A 12,484-nucleotide genomic window follows, 5' to 3' on the forward strand; every position below is an offset into this window, starting at 1 on the left:
CATTTGTTTCATTAGAAGCCGAGTTATAGTGCCAAGAGTGACAGTGTGTTTCGACGAACGGTCGGAAAATGAGTTTCAAACAGAGCTGCGATTGACTTTTATGTTAAACTTGGTAAAAGTTTTACCGAAACGCATCAAATGCTTCAAAAAGCATATGGTGATGAATTGGGGATTCCAAATTCAACTGTGCACAACATTTTGAGAGAGTTTGGGCCTTCGTAAATTGAATTCGCGATTTGTAGCATCTCATCGTTCGAACATTGTGAGACTGTTTTTGAGAAAAACCAAGTTTGTGTGTTGGATCACTCGCCATATTCATCTGATTTAGCACCCTCTGACTTTCTCTTCCCCCGACTTCATTTGCCATTGAAAGAAAAACGATACGACACCATTGAAAATGTTCAAACGGCATTAACCACGACCCTCAACAGTATCCCAAAAACCGATATAAAAAGACTCATTTAACGAATTAATTGATCGTGCCAAATGCTGTACCGAAGCTGAGGAAGAGTATATTGATTGAAGTAAATGATTTGAATAATTATAATTGGCCTGTGTTTTATTTTCTATCAAAAGTTCGGTTTCTTTTTGGGCAGAGGGTGTAAATATAATCCCAACTAGGCTACTTGTATAATAAAGGCAGTTAACTTCACATCAAGCTGTCTCAGTTGAAGCTGACTGCATCGATATTCAAATATAGGAGATATTTCACTTCATGTATACGTGTGATTTACTCACCCTTGGTAAAATAAAAAGTACTCAAGAATATAATTTCTTACTTTTTATTTTACCAAGGGTGAGTAAATCACACGTATAAATCACACGTTCTTGTCAGGTATAATTTTCTTTCTTTTCGCCAAAGGGGCGTGGGGAAACTGGCCACAGTTATAAAAATCCGTTGCCCCACGACATTACAAACACGGACGAATACAAATAAGCTCCTTAACAGCATATTCTGTAAAATGCAGCTGAAATGAATGCTCCGTTTTGCGAAGTGTATTTTAATCACGATAAGCGAGATAATCCAGTTTGATTTTTATTCAGGGAAGCGGCAGTTTCGTGACAGTCGATTAGTAGGTTATAAATGCATATTCGAAACACTTGTACATCTGTCTCAGGGACGCCCATTTCGTCATTTTATAATACACAGCTGTTCTATTCTACGACAGCAGACGCGGTGAAATGATAGCTGCAGGACTTACAAAGTTGTGTTTTCTTTCCTGCTAAAATCCGATCTTATGAAATCAAAGTATTGCTGTAGGATGTTGTGTTTAATTGTATTTTGTTGTTTATTTTGTTGTTACCTATACAAGTTGCAACTTGTATAGGTAACAACATATATATATTTGTTACGGTTAAAGTGATAAATATCCGGTTATTATTAATAATTACCGGTTAAAGTGAATAATTTACGAGAATTAATCACTTTAACCGGTTAGAGTGAATAATTCCTAGAGGAGTCTGGTAAATGTAATAAAAAAACATGTTTATAGGTTTTGTATATAGGTTTTCATTCTCAATAGAAATTATTACAGCTTAGGTTAGGTTAGGTCAGTTTATAATGAAAAAAGTAAGGAAAGTACTTCTTTTGCACTCGATGAAATCCGAAATCATTATAAACTAACCTAACCTAAACTAACCTGGATGTCGCATGTCGAACCAGAGTGTAGTCGAAGTTTGGCGTGGGCAGATTAATGGGGATGAAAGATAAACGTTGTTGTGGGACGAACTTAATGATTGCGGGCAGATAAATGGGGATGACAAATAAAAGTTGTTGTGGGCAGATGAATGGGGATAATAGATAAACGTCGTTGCTGTACCTCTTTCCTCATCAATGGAGAAAAACACTGATCAGTTCCTCTCTGATTTATATATTATCCCCATTTATCTGCCCACATCAACTTTTATTTTTTATCCCCATTAATCTGCCCACGACAAACTACGACTACACTCTGGTTCGACATGCGACATCCAGGTTAGTTTAGGTTAGGTTAGTTTATAATGATTTCTGATTTCATCGAGTGCAAAAGAAGTACTTTCCTTACTTTTTTCATTATAAACTAACCTAACCTAAGCTGTTATAATTTCTATTGAGAATGAAAACCTGTATATAAAACCTATAAACATGTTTTTATTACATTTACCAGACACCTCTAGGAATTATTCACTTTAACCGCTTAAAGTGATTAATTCTCGTAAATTATTCACTTTAACCGGTAATTATTAATAATAACCGGATTTATTACTTTAACCGTAACATATATACCTACCCTACAACTCTCCGTCACTCCACTCAGTTCACCAACTACAGCGAACCCCATTATCTATACCAACGCCGTCTGCTGTCCACCACCACTAGTATTTTCATATACGATCACAAACATCCATGCCCAGAGCGGGATTCGATCCCGCAGCCTTTTGGCTGGAGAGTGTATACGCTAACCACTCGGCCAACCAGGCTGGCGATTATATCTATCAGTTGGGTGTATTCTGGTGTGCTGTTTTGTGGAATAAAAAATCTCAATGTCTAGAAGAAAGAATTTGCCACTTACACGTAAAAGCCTTTAACTCATCTTTAATTAAATAACTTTTATAAGGATTCTGGCTAGGGTTTAAACCCAGATCTTTCCAAACCAAAGGGCATCACCGATACTAAGCTATGAGGCACTCTCTTCATAGGACTAAACGGCTTGTTAGTAAATCTTTAACGTTTAAAGTGAAAGAAACATTGTATTTAGAAGTGTTTGCTGCATCTTAAACCGAACGGTACCAGCAACATATAGTTATTAAATTCTTCACTTTTTTTTTTTAGGTTTATGGGGTTTAAAATACAAGAACGTACAGTAGTAAATGTTTTGTGGGTCGGTAAAAAATCTGATGCAGGCCGGCTGTTGGGAAGCACACTAAAGCAAGCGATCAGAATGAGAAAAAACAGTCGTTGGCTTTCGTCGCCTATCATATAAACTACTCTTCTTAAATTGTTCTCTGTCTGCTGGAAGCAAAATCGCTTATCTGTGTTCGTACTAACTTTAACCTATGACGCGCAGAACTCGCTCACCTGAGTATTATCTTGATTTCGCAGCTGTACATAAGTGTCGGTATTGATATGAGCTATATGGCTGACATCATGCTAGCTTTTCACTTACGTTTTAAACAGATTTCCTGATTTTTCTTTTACGGTAAGAAATAGAAGAAAAACAGAATCGGTAGTTATCTTCAAATTTATGTCACTGTTGCTTACAAGAAGAAATGTTTTTGAGATTCTTTTTTTTCAAGAATTTATTGACCGTTGAATGAATTGTGAATTTGAAGACCATACGTATAATTAGAGGATTGTGTGGGTGTCGAGAATATGATTAAACACAAATGATTTAGTGGATAATATTTCTAGATCTGGTAGATGGGACATCATGGCGGTCATCTAAGGTAGTGGTGACCTTAGATGACCGTTCTCTAATGCGCTTATATACCAACAATGGATACATTTTGCGTGATATAAATTGAGCAGACGTTCAAGTTAAACGTTATAAATCTGTATTAGTTCATTGTTACTTTTGTTGATATTTTTTTTGTATTAATAGTTTTACTTCTATATCTCATGATTCGTTATAATATATAATTTTATGCATCATTGGATTGTAAATTTTTGAAAGAGAAAAAAAGTTTGAAGAAAAAATAAATAGTGGAAACATGCTCTGAGCAAATACAAACAACCAACATTGAAGGTATTCTCATTAACTTTGAATGGATGCATAAATGTTTGTTTTTTTTTTATAAAGACCGCCAGTCTTTATAAGCTATACACGGGTACAGTACAATCTATCTTAGCTCTTTGCATATATGTCTGCATATGTTCTTAGATCAGTTAGGGTTCTTTTGCAGGGGTAAAAACTTTGAAATAAAACTTGCTATATTCAAACAGCCTTCGATAGTACTACCACAGATAAAGACTGTACATTTTTATTAAAAAAAAAAAAAGAAAAAAAAGATAAAGCTTACTTAATTAAAAATAAAAACCAAATTTTGATGTATCGCATAACCAGATTTTAAATTTCAGTTATGAGAAAACTAATACGAGTAGTTGTTAAAAAACAGCATCCTAGTTTTATTCAAAAGCACAAATAGTTTGACTATCTTGAACAATTCTTAGATATGCAGTGCTTGAGATATCTACAGTATTGCATTTATCTTTCGGGAATAAAATGCTCTTCGAAGCGAACTCATTTTTTATGAGAGCATCTACTGCTGTTTCTCTTGGGAGGGATCCTTTGAAATTTTACTTACTACTAGAATTCCAGTTAGGCTTTATCGTTATTATCAATAGAAGGCGAAGTGATTTCCAGCTATTTCTTTAGAGATAAAGAAATAGCTGGGATTCAAAAAATTCTGAAGCTATTTTTGAATAGTTTGAAGAATAGCATTTTTAATTAAAATCATTTGTAGTAATATTTCGAAATTTAATATTTTATTTCAGTATATATTTATAGATATATTTTAGTTTTGTAAATGTCAATAGTTATTAGTAATTCTTTATAAAATATAAATCCTAAGTAGTCATTATTTTAAAATATTATTTATTTCAGTCAGTTTATTAATACTGATAAATATTTATTTTAAGTACGTCTGTTTTAATGTTGATTTTCTGATCTAAAATAGATTATAATAATTTATTTCCTAATACAATTATTTTTGATATACTTCATCTAAATTATTTAAGTACACTTGTCTCAGTAATTGAGTTTGTTGATATTAAAAGGGAGGATATTATGGATCCATCGATATTTTATAGCCAAATATAAGAAGAAATTTAAAAAGAGTTACATTTTCTCGAAAGTTATATTATCATAAGTCCTCTGGTAAATTTCGTAACGTTTTAAGTTTCTTCTTATATTTGGCTATAAAATATGGATGGCTCCGTAATATCCTCTAATTTGTTTTCTTATTTATGTCTAATTAAAGCTTTTCGATTCTATAAATTTGTTGAGTTATTCACTTGAAATTGAATATTTGTAATGTTATCAATCAACAGGCAGGTGGGACTCTGCAATGAAGTTTCTTTCGCCAACATTCACCTCTTGATAAAATCCATCTTGAAAGCTTAAAATGCTTTTATGATCTATTTTACTTTGACGATTAACAGAAACCTCCAACAAATTATATACATTTTTGGGGAGTTTGTTGTGGGCTAAATGCAAGACCTGAGCAGCCCGCATTTTTTGTGTGCTGCTCATGTCTTGGAAAAAAAGAAAAAATCTTGATCCTCCGTGTTGACTATCTGTGCCACAGAAACTATCCATGTTGACACTATTTTCCATTTATTCGTTTTTCTAACTCCAGTTGCTATTCTTCTTAGCATTAACCAAGTTGAAATTTCGTTTCTTTTACGCCATTCTTCATGTTCCTTTACTTTCGCCCTCTTCTCCATCCACGTCAGATTGCTGATCGTTATTTACTCATCGTGACTTTTCCTATTCTAAATCAGAGACGAATCCCAGCCGGAGAGTACGCTTCGCGACGTTTCCTTGGTAACACCTGCTTTATTATCGACCGGTATGAAATATTGGAGGGGAAAGAAGAGAAAGAGAGAGAGAGATGCTGAGAGAACTTGGAATTGCAGTTATACCATCGCTTATCCAACTTACTACTCTTTACATAATGCATCACTTAATCTTCGATCATCACACGAGGTTTGTTGCTGTTGACTACAACTGGTATACTATTATTTCCATTTAATGACACTAACGTGCAGTAATGTGTGTATATGTGTGTGTGCTCGTGCTTTGTTTTATCCATATTAGACTGACAGTGAGGAAAAGTAGGCGATATTGCGCAGGAGATCAAGCACTATCAGCCACCAACTTTGGTGGCTCTTTGAAACGTAATGAAAAACGTGCCAGACAGAATTGATTGCTCATCTCAAAATAGTGCTATGGGAAATCCTTTTAGACTGGAATTACATAACAGTTTTGTAATCCTTTTACCACTTCTATCTTTTTTAAACGACTGGTTGGTAATAGGGAATAAGTATGGTAACGGAGAAAAAATATATCATCCATATACCATAGATTTTATTTGCTGAAGTTTATAAGCATCCAATCGTGTTATCACGAAGGTTAGAATTAGTGAGCCTAAACTTCATACTTTGGCTTATCCAAATTCTTAATATCATGATTTCCCACGGGCTTGGAATTTTTAACATTAACGAATATCTAAAAGCAGTCTTGCTCCAGTCCGAAGAACAATACACTGTGTGACCATTGTTTGGAGGAGAGTTGGTTCGAATGTCGTCATGCTTCAAGGTGAATCTCATAGAGGTGGAAAGATTTTTATCATGAAAAATCAAGTTTATATCCTTCTAAAACAAGTCTATGAATACACAGTAAAGGATATTGAAAAACATTGTAGAATGCATAGAACATGTATTTAAAGAAGCCAAAGTGCAGGGAAGAGTTAGCGCAACTCTGAAATGCTTATTGGTCATCAGTTCTTAGTTATTTACATTGGAACACGACCTAAATATGAGATGTTCTCGTAATCCAACAGTTAATCAGAAGTTTTTCATAACAGAATCCTTAGCTATTTTTTTTATTGAAACTCTCAAACTCCGCAAATTCTAGTTTAACTATACGTTAATCAATTAGTACTTTTTATAATATTCTTCCAATTCTTCATTTTCGATTTTATTAAATAAATTTACTGATTCAGAATTTGAATAGAATCATGTATTTTTTTTTTATTTTGCCATCATTAAAAAAAAAAAAAAAAGCCGGGCTGGTTGAGGAAGGAAAACCCGAGAATTTCGTACTTCCTCCAAGCAGCTCAATTTTTCCTTTCAGTCAGAGAAAAAAAAAATTGAAAAGTATCGTCCGAAACCATCCACAATGACACTTTGCCGGTGGCTCTCTAGCATCGGAACACCCCCAGTTTTTTCGCTAGTTCCCCTTTAGTCTTTGAAAGACGATGGTAATTTCGTCTGGAGAAGGCCAGCAGAGACATTAGAATTTGTAGCCTATAATCAACCACTTCGTGGCGCCACAGTGCTCTAACAAGGGGCGTCATTTAGTTTATTTGAAACTTGTTTTATATGGAAAACTTTTCTTCCAACAATTGCTTAGTAGCTTCGGGCACACTTCCAGACATTCGCGTCTTTATGAGGGCAAAAGCTTGTCTCGCAATCATCGTGTTCTCCCTCTGTCTATCTCTCTCTCTCTTCAAAGTATCTGTATTTCGCTGTCATTTTCATTGAAAATAGTACAGGCTGCTGATTTTCAAAAAAATGTACATTTTTATTGCATTCCAGTATACTCATCGATGTAATTATTGGCTAATAGCAAACTCCCAGATGGCAAAATGCATATAAACATCTGGGTATTCCATTACAAATATATGTATAGTGTATGTTTCCGTCTTATTTGTATTGAGTCAGATTATTTCCATGTGGATTCTTGCCTTTAGCTTCAGTCTTTGTAGTTTATGAGTGAAATATTTTCATTTAAAAAAAGACATTTATGTGCAAAAAAACATATCCTCAAAGACTTGTGAAACCTCATAAGTTTTAATCTTATTATTTATTTTACATTTTAATGTCTATGTAAATACTATGAAGATCAAAATGAACAAATGTATATTTTTATTATGCCATTAAATATTAATGAAATAATTATTTTATTTATTGATATCTTCTATCATTAATTTTCATTTGTGAATATGATATGCTTTTTGTTTCAAACTTAAATTTTGATATAAGAAAAACATTATTCATTTTGAGTTATATATTTATGAAATAAGTGAGTTGCGTTCATTGTCTGCATTCTCCTTGAGTTGGACACTTAATTCAATCCTATATTCTCATGAAAGAAGAAAAAACACTAAAGAACGTATAAAATATTTTCAGAATATAACTAAATTCACCAGAGGGATTTTATTATGCAAACTAATTCCAATAACTGTTGAAATTCTGTTGTATGATAAGCCTTTGAGAAGTTTTGTCCCAAAATGACTTGCTTTGTAAATGAAACCAAAAATGGAAATTGAGGTGAACGTATGACGTCACGTCACGTCCTCAATTCATCGTTGAAGGACTAACTGTTCTAAGTAATGTTTTGAGAGGATGAAAATTTTCTACTTCGCTTAATGCCTTGATGAGCACAGATGACCAATTCGGTCCATGGAAGAACATCTGTTGTTATGTTTGACAATTCTCATACATACTTTTCTTGACTGTTAATACAGTTCAGTGACGCAACAATTAAAAAAAGTTGAAAAGTAATCTCAACATAAATATGCATTGTAGATGGATTCTGTGACACATGTGCAACCGAACTTTCTTCAGGACAGTTAGGAAGAAACTCACAATGAATGGATAGCTTATTTCTAATCTTAAATTTGCTCAGTTTCATGCATGGAAAAGATTTCTTGGAAATGTGAACTGAAATAAATAGTCGGTACAATATATGTTTAAACACGTGCGTGTGCACGCGTTTAAATTGTTGGATTTTGTATAAATGGATTTTTTTAAAAAGCTATCTCAATATATTCTTGGGAGCCATATTAAAATTAACAGGCGTTACACTGCACATTCTGTAAGTTGGAATATAACATTTTAACAAACTCAGTAAGGACATCAAACTTCATATTTTAAGTAACTAAAATGGTTACTTACAAGCTATTAACAGCAGTAGTATTGTTCCTTCACTATTTAGTTTTTAGGGTAATTCCTTTGTCAGGTACCGGTTAGTATAATCGCGGAGAATGGGAGAAATTTTGATTACTTTGCTGACGATTCTAATATTGCACTCTTTTATTAAATATCTGATCTATTAAGGTAGAAACGAAGCACGCTTGCAGTTACGAAAACCAATTTAAGGTTATGAACGTTTGACTTATATATATCATTATCTTGCCATCAAGTCTCGCAGCTAGATAAAGGCAATGCGGAGCCTCTGTCAGTGCCCATTATATAAAAGATTTCAAGATTCTTGTTATATTGTAGCCCCGGCTACGAACTGTAGGATAGATAGTTTTAAACATGCGTTAATATAACTTGGCGGTGGACATACTGTGGCCCTAACTCATTATTGCATTTATTAGCTTAATCTGCATGGGCCTTGATAATGAGGCTAGTTCTAACCAGACGGACATAAGAATAGTAAGCCTTATGGAGTTAGCTATTCGTTAACAGCATTCGTTAGCAGAGTGAAATTGGCGAGATAGACCCAAGAATTAATGACCTAGCGGAAGGGGCGCCATTAATCGCTTCCATGTCGCTTAGCCCTTTCTCGATGTACACGCAGTTTAGGCTGTCAAGTAATTAACACTCTACAACACTCCCACGTGATGCAGCGGGGCACGAGGCGCAGTTACGTCAGTAGATTTCAGCTGCTGATGACCATAAGAATGCCAAGCCTTTATTAACTTTAATGGGGTAACCTCAGTTTATCTCCGTAAGACTTGCGTTGTGGTTGATGTACAACTGTTAAGACTTAACGTAATTTCTCGTTGGAATATTTATTCACTTCAACGAAGATCTAACGTGTGAAATTTTGCAACTTCTGCAGCTTCCACTACCATCTAGATTACCGTCTTGATGGCCGTATTCTCAGAGCTATTTCTTTATTGGGATAATAGAGTCATAATGTTTTATTTGTGCTTTTTTATTTCCATTAATTGTTTTTTTTTCTTTATTTGCTTTTGCTGTTGTAGGTTGCATTATTATAATGTCGGCCAAGTTATTATTCTCCATTAATATATTATTTCTTTTTGTATTCTGTCAGCAAATTCTGATTTGTCTTAGAAACAAGTGTCTTACCGTATTATGGTAATTTTTTATCCATTTTTGTAGATTTTTCTATATACTATTCATTCCACTTGAAAATTATAATTGCTGCATTAAGTGTTTTTAAGTTTATTTCGTTTTCTTCTAAAACAGTTAGGTTTTATGTATCACACCATAAAACTAAATTAATATATTATAAATATTAATACATCCCAGGATTTTTAACTCATGTTCTCAGGCACATGTAGTGAACCGATGCATATGTAATCAAAATAAGAAATAGAAGAATGGGATTAGGAATTAAAGTCAAACGTTTATTAAAAACTCTTTTAAAGAATCGGCTGTATTATTATCCTACAACTGTTTCCTTTCAGCGATTGGAGAGTTATTACCGAAGCTACTTACACATACAAACACCACTATTCATTGAACTCTGTTATGTTCAATACAGAGACACGCTCGACTACATATAAATAATATGAAACACAAGCCAGGAGTTCAATGTATGGCGGCTTACAGATCATAGTTATGCTTAATTTGAACCATTTAAATAGTCGTTTGATGATAATAATAACAATGATTATCTGAAAGTGTCTTCGTTACTTGTAAAACCAGTTCTGTTGTTATTTTTAAATTAAGAATGTCTTTTCTTGTAAATTGTTTTGTTGCTACTATTATGAGCAAACTAGCATAAACATTTACTTGAATCGCAACTAGCATTAGTCATTGTTGGAGAAGAACGCCATTTGATTTTCATGTATTGTTGTCTCAACCGAAACGCAACAATGGTAGCTAAACAGAAGACTGCACAAAGGACAAATTAGTAACTGTATACCAATACGAACGACACCTCGACCACAGAGGCTGTGCGTGAGGACACACATCACAGTCAAGTTAATGAGCCAATTAGGGGTGGTGTAAATAACATTTCTCAAAGGTGGGGATACGTAGAGTCCCCTTAGAGGGGGTTAATTAGGGATATTTAGAGAAAGGATTGCGTGCTGTTGAAGTTAGAGTACTTTAAACAACTTTAGAATCCTACTGGGAGAAGATCAAAATTAACTTTTTTTTCTTTCTTTCTCCCTCTTCCTCTCTCTCTCTCTCTCTCTCTCTTTACATATAGGCGTCAGACCGCCGAGGAGCGCGAGGCAGAACGGCAGGCCGCCAACCGTTTGATGATGTCTCTCCAGGCGGAGGTGGTGACCAAGTCAATCTACGACTCCACACGAGATTCCCTCTGTATTAGCAACGCATCGCTGCATGCATTACAGTCTCTCCAGCCGTGGGCCAACGAGAGTGCCGCTGCCGCCGCCGCCGCCGCCGCTGCGGCTGCCGCTGCAGCCGGTGTTCACCATCAACCCCCTGACAGACCGCCCGCCTATCTTGGACCGCCATCATTAGCGTCGCCGATCTGTTGAATAGCTTGTGTAACGACAAATTAGTGAGGAAACTGTATTGGTAAAAAAAAAAAAATAAAAAAAAGAAGGTGACAGCTGTGTCGACAACTGTGTTAATTAATAGGACGCATGCGTTGCTGTGGGACACCACACTATTACGGTTTAAGTTGCAGGTAAATATGTAGTAGGAATTCTACTCAGTTTCCAAATTACTGCCATTCACGTGTGTGTGTGTGAGAGAGAGAAAAGAATTTGTTACAATAATTTGTCACGTGATTCTTGTGATGTTTCAGAGCAACATGTGCATCCCCCCCGCGATGATCTCAATGATTGCGATGTGTTTTCATTGAGAATGTGACTTGAAGGTGCCTCAAGAAACAAGAAGTTAATATTTCTAATCCACAAAACTATTTATGTGGATACCTGCACAATAAATACAGGAACGAACTTTTTTTAAAATTTTGTTGTTGTTATTTTTCTTTGTTTGTTTGTTCAGACCGACTGAGTAGCCCTGAACAGTAAATAAAGTTATTTTCCTTTGTTAAACTTTCTAACAACTATGTAACATACTTCTGTCTGGTTGACTTCGCTAAATAAATCTCCCTTAGCAATGAAGATAGTCCTGTTTTTCTTTATTACATATTTGTGTGCTTATTATTCATTTCAGTTGATCAGAACTATTCCTAGCGTTATAGAGAGCATCAACATAATTGCACTCATACGTATCACCCTTCATCATCAATGCAATACATTAATAGCAACTGTGAAATTTTGCACGCACTTATACAGAGAGATACCACTTCATTGACTCTGATCTAGATATAAACTATTCATATATACCATTATTTAGATATCACTATTAACATCATTATTAAATGTTGATCAACAATTCATTCACCAGATCTGTTTAATCGAATGACAAATGACAACAATCAAGCAACAATAACACGATAACCAACAATATATGTAGTATCACTATGGCAAACAATAATGTGGGATATTACACTACATAAAGCTTTGTATCATTTGTTGAATTAGTTGCCTAGGGATGTTTCTACATTAGCGATGCATCCTACCTAATCGGAATCGAGGGCGGCGGATCCATGGAAGGGACAACTGTACTCCCCTAAGAATCAAAGTAAAATAAAATTCTGAATTATCAGCCACATAACAATCGTGAACAATCTCCATCGTGAAATTAAAAACTGATTATCAATAATGATGGTATGTTTATAAATAATAATTAATAAACATACATATATATAATAATATGTATCAGTATTTATCAGTCGTCATAATCTGTATTATATAT

General features: G+C 34.5%; 1 protein-coding gene across 1 annotated transcript in view; it reads left to right on the top strand.

The window, feature by feature from the left end:
• LOC150110518 (T-cell leukemia homeobox protein 3-like) overlaps window positions 1-11,787 on the top strand; it is an 84,129-nt gene extending 72,342 nt beyond the window's left edge. Inside the window, exon 3 of the mRNA XM_090394422.1 lies at window positions 10,899-11,787. Within this exon, the coding sequence (XP_090250548.1) occupies window positions 10,899-11,193 (295 nt within the window). The 3' untranslated portion in view covers window positions 11,194-11,787. The remainder of the gene's footprint in view (window positions 1-10,898) is intronic.
• Window positions 11,788-12,484: the final 697 nt, after the last annotated feature.

The sequence above is a fragment of the Typopeltis vanoorti genome, chromosome 1 (genome assembly GCF_054136105.1).
Source record: "Typopeltis vanoorti isolate ZY-2024b chromosome 1, IOZ_Tvanoo_1.0, whole genome shotgun sequence".
Lineage (NCBI taxonomy): Eukaryota > Metazoa > Arthropoda > Arachnida > Uropygi > Thelyphonidae > Typopeltis > Typopeltis vanoorti.